This window comes from Crocodylus porosus, unplaced genomic scaffold (genome assembly GCF_001723895.1).
Source record: "Crocodylus porosus isolate Cpor-Errol unplaced genomic scaffold, CroPor_comp1, whole genome shotgun sequence".
NCBI classification, from domain to species: Eukaryota; Metazoa; Chordata; order Crocodylia; family Crocodylidae; genus Crocodylus; species Crocodylus porosus.
Genome location: NW_017728906.1, coordinates 203171815 through 203176516, shown reverse-complemented (window position 1 = coordinate 203176516; position 4702 = coordinate 203171815). Strand labels below are relative to the sequence as shown.

The 4702-nt window shown below is 49.1% G+C and overlaps 1 protein-coding gene across 1 annotated transcript in view; it reads left to right on the top strand.

Annotated features, from left to right (window-relative positions):
* Nucleotides 1-1498: 1498 nt before the first annotated feature.
* The window catches only part of RNF169 (ring finger protein 169), a 45717-nt gene continuing 42513 nt past the window's right edge, over nt 1499-4702 (top strand). The window contains exon 1 of the mRNA XM_019528569.1: nt 1499-1506. Coding sequence (XP_019384114.1) covers nt 1499-1506 — 8 coding nt within the window. The remainder of the gene's footprint in view (nt 1507-4702) is intronic.

Sequence of the window (4702 nt, the reverse complement as noted above, 5' to 3'; positions counted from 1 at the left end):
GACTGGGGGATGGAGGGTGTGATTTTTGCGTGTGTGTTCACATGTGTGTGTGTGAGGTCCCTGACTGTGTGTGGACATGTGTGGGTGGGTGTGTAGGGTCCATGATTGTGTGTGTACGTGTGTGTGTCTACATGTGCGCACACATCGGGGCCTGCGGAGGGTCCATGATTGTGTGTGCACACGTGGGTATTTGTGGAGGCTCCTTGATTTTGTGTGTGCATGCACGTGTGTGTGGAGGGTCCGTGAGTGTGTGTGTGTGTTTGTGTGTCCATGATTCTCTGTGCACATATGTGGGTATGTGTGGAAGGCCCATTATTTTGCATTTGTGTGTGTGTAGGGGGGGTGTGTATGGGGCCTTGATTATGTGTGCACCCATTTGTCTGCGAGTGTGTGAAAGTTCCTGATGGTGTGCACACGTGAGTGTATATGGAGAATCCTTGAGTTTGTGCCTTTGTGTGAAGGGTCCATGATGCTGTGTGTGCACACATAGGTATGTGTGAAGGGTCCATGATGCTGTGCATGTGTGTGCGTGCACGCATGTGCATGTGGAGGGCCTGTGATTCTGTGAGTCGGTAGCTGTGCACAGGCTGTGCTTATGGCGGGTCCCCGGTTTTGTGCAGGTGCAGGGAGAACGGGAAGGTGTCCTGTGGCTGGAGCGCACATGGACTCAGCCCCCACGGAGTTGGGCTGTGAATGAGGTGCCTGCCATGACCACACTGGCGGTTACAGTCGAGTGAGGGTGTTACATGCACCGAGTGTGTCAGGTCTCAGTACATGCAGAGTGAAGGATGGTGTGGGGGGTTGCATGCATACGTGCAGTGAATGTGCCGGAGCTCAGCTCATGGGGGACGGCAGCGAGCGATGTGAGCTATAAAGGAGTGCTTCTCCCAGTGGCGCCAGTGTCCAGCGGCAATAGCATGGTGGGGCGGGGGTGCTCTGGGGCCAGTGGCAGGCAGGGCACCGGGTTATGGAGCTGCCTGCCTAATAGCATCAGGCTGGGGTGTTACATGTACTGAGTGTGCAGGGCCTCAGCCCTCAGGGCCATGCAGGAGTCTGCAAAGGGGCTGAGATAAGGGTGTCACGTGAACTAAGTGTGCTGAGGCGAGGTCCCTCGGGGTCACCGATGCAGCAGGCCGCGCCACACCAGGCACTGGGGGGCTGCAAGAACCACTGTATTCTGGGTGTCGGGCTCATGAAACAGTTCGGAGAGCTGCACGTTGTAGGCTGGTGGTGGGGTTGGGGCACTCCGGGGCTTTTTTTTCCAGTCGGACCCACTGTCTCGTTCTAGTGCCGCGATTCCCAACTGCTGTGCAGTGAGACCCTTTTACCAGCAATGCGCAGTATGAGCATCATTAAACCCTAACGCGTCGTGCACAAGGGGAAACCTACAGGTTTCAAATAGGACCTTGCACTGTCAAAACCATTTTGACCTGTTGCAGGCTTTTTGGAGTTGTTTGCAAAAGCATAATTGCTCTTAGTTTCCACTTATTTCTTGACTATGGAAAAGTAAGAGCTGACATTTTCTGTGGGAGCCTTGAGTCTAACGAGGGGGCCCTTGAGTCTCAAAACAGCAGATTACTGCTGTCCTAGTGTGGTGCGATTACATTTTACAGTGATAGCCTTGCTTCTGTGGTTACTTCTTGATATAAATTCCCAGCGGTCGTCTCCTTGGGGTGAATTTCATAAAGGAGGGAGGATGTTAACAAGGCTTAGTAAACCTGGAGTTGCGGCAGTAATTAATTGTTTGTCTCCGGGCTGCGCACACTTTTAATAAAGCGCAGATTGCAGGTGCTTTGTTTTTTCTTTCCGTAGAGTTGTGATCTGTCCTGGATGGAGGGTTATGCATATGAACTCCCCACCTTTTACAGAAGCAGGTGGCCTGTCAGGTTATCTTGGCAGGCAATACTGCTCCATTCAGGAGTCCAGATCAACTTAGAAATACCTCGTTCTTCCTGAGAATTGAATCTGCTAATGTTAGAAAATAGCAAATTGAAAGATTAGAGGGAAGAAAGTTCCTGCCAGTTTCTGGCTCCTGTACTTGATAACGGTCTAGCTATAGGGAATCAGTTGGACTCTTTTTTTCTAAATTGATAATTATTTTCCCTTTTTTTTTTTAACGCAAGCCTTTTCACATGGCAACAGGGGAGAGAAACCATAAAGTGGTGAGTGTGATTCAAATACCACAAACATTGGTGGGTGGACTCTGGTTCCTCTCTAATACCCAGGATGACATTAAATCGTTCGCTGACATTGACTGGGCTCCAGGTGATTGGTGGTGTTTTGTATGTGTGTAATATATATTTATCCAGGCTGAAGGCAGTTGCACGCTGCATTTTTTTTTTTTTTTTTATGGTGCCCTGAGTTCCCTTTATGTTGTTCTCTAGCTGCAGCCCCCTAAACTTTTAATAGACGGCATACAGGCTGAGAAGAGCCAAAGCCAGAGAATTGGGGGGCAGGACACTGAGCTGGTTTTTAAGACCCATGAGTTAGCTTTCTCTGTAGAGAGAAGCCACAGGTTAAATTTTGGCTGCACAGCATTTACATGAAGATCCGAGTCCTTGGGATACCTCAGGATAAAATTCTTGAGAACTAAGCTCAGAAGGATGTGGCATTTCCTTAAACCAGCATTGCTGAGCCTATTTTTAACAAGTATGAGTTGTGTTGGGGGGTGTAGGTTGTAGCTGTGTTGGTCTAAGGACGTAGGCAGACAAATTGTGTTAGGTGTGTTTTAGAGAAGGATGGATAAGCAGAAATAGCTCCCACTAAAACCCCTCTTGCCTGTTTTTAGGCAGTAGATAGTGTCCCTGAATTTTTTTTCATCAATACGAGCCTTGGTTAAAAACGCTAGCAAAGAACCGGCTTTTGGGAGATAGATACATGTGATCATAGTTTCTGTATGTGCTTGGCTTCCTATCAAGCAGTTGTATAACATCTTCAGCTCGCTTGCACAGTTGTGATTTCAAAGCTGAAAAATACATGCTTCAGAAAAACCCTTCCGCAGTCTTGCACACACGGAGATGGCTGATTACTAATTACTTTGTCGCTGGCAAAATACATCGCTCAGAAGTTAATGGTTACTGAAGTACTGTCCTTGGGCTCGGTTTGGTCAGCTGATAGCAGTAAGTGGAGTTAATCTCTGTAGTATTAGGAACTGACACAAGTTTAGTGCCAAAGGGAGTCTCTTCTTGGCGAAACCTTCAATAACGCTGAATTCGCCATTTCCTGTAGCGAATTCCCTGTCCGTCTGTAAAGCCACACAGCTAAATGGACGCAAGCTGGAGAGAATTTTTTGAAAAAGGTTTCATGCCTAAAATTAAGATTGTCATTCAAAAAAAAGAAAGAGAAACCACTGATGCTTTTTGACTAGTGATGCTCATGTTTCAGAGATTAGATAAGATAAACAGACTTGTTATTTTTCACTTCCAGACTCTCTTAAATGCTGATTTAAGTCTTATTTTCATTGCCATAGTTGGCCTGGGTTAGCCATCTTCAGCTGTGCATCACTTCAACAAAACTCATTCTCACAGGAAGGGACCTCATAGTTGGTCGGGTCAGAAGGGACCTGAGCAGATCATCAAGTCCGACCCCCTGCCCTGACAGGAAAGAGTGCTGGGGTCAGATGACCCCGGCAAGGTGCACATCCAGCCTCCTCTTAAAGACCCCCAGGATGGGGGCCAGCACCACTTCTCTTGGAAGATGGTTCCAGATCCTAGCCGCCCTGACCGTGAAGTAGCGCCTCCTGATGTCTAGTCTGAATCTGCTCTCTGTCAGCTTATGGCCGTTGTTCCTTGTTACTCCCGGTAGTGCTTGCCTCTGTGCTGGCGAGAGGGGAGTTCCCCAGCCTGTAGGTCTGCTGCTGGTTCTTCCTCCCCAGGTGCAGCACCTTGCACTTGTCAGTGTTGAAACCCATCCTATTTTCATATGCCCACCTCTGTAACCTGTCCAGATCTGATTGCAGCTTGTCCATCCCCTCTAGCGTGCCCACCTCCCCCAACATCTTAGTGTCATCTGCAAATTTGAACAAGGTGCTTTTTAGCCCCTTGTCCAAGTTGCTGATGAAGATGTTCAATAGCGCAGGCCTGAGGACCGAGCCCTGGGGGACCGCACTGCCTTCATCCTTCCAAGTCGAAAAAGACCCATCCACCACCACTCTCTGGGTGCGGCCCTCCAGCCAATTGGTGACACATCTGACTGTGTAGGGATTGACACCACAGTCTCCTAATTTTTTAATGAGAATGGGGTGAGAGACACCGTCGAAGGCTTTTCTAAAGTTCAGAAAGACTACGTCCACCGTGTTGCCTGCGTCCAATGATTTAGTGACCCGATCATAGGAGGCTACCAGGTTGGTCTGACAGGACCTGCTGCTAATGAACCCGTGTTGGTTGCCCCTAAGCAGACACTCCCCTGCTGGTCCCTTGCAGATTTGCTCCTGGATAATATTCTTAAAGAGCTTTCCCAGGATTGAGGTAAGACTAACAGGCCTATAGTTTCCTGAGTCCTCCCTCCTCCCTTTTTTGAAAATGGGGACCACATTGGCCCTCTTCCAGTCCACTGGCACCTCGCCAGAGCACCATGAGTGCTTGTAAAACTGTGCCAGGGGCCCCCCAGTGACCTCTGCTAACTCTCTCAGCACTCTGGGGTGGAGATCGTCAGGACCTGCTGATTTGGATGCGTCCAGTCCCACCAGGAGGTCCCTGACTAG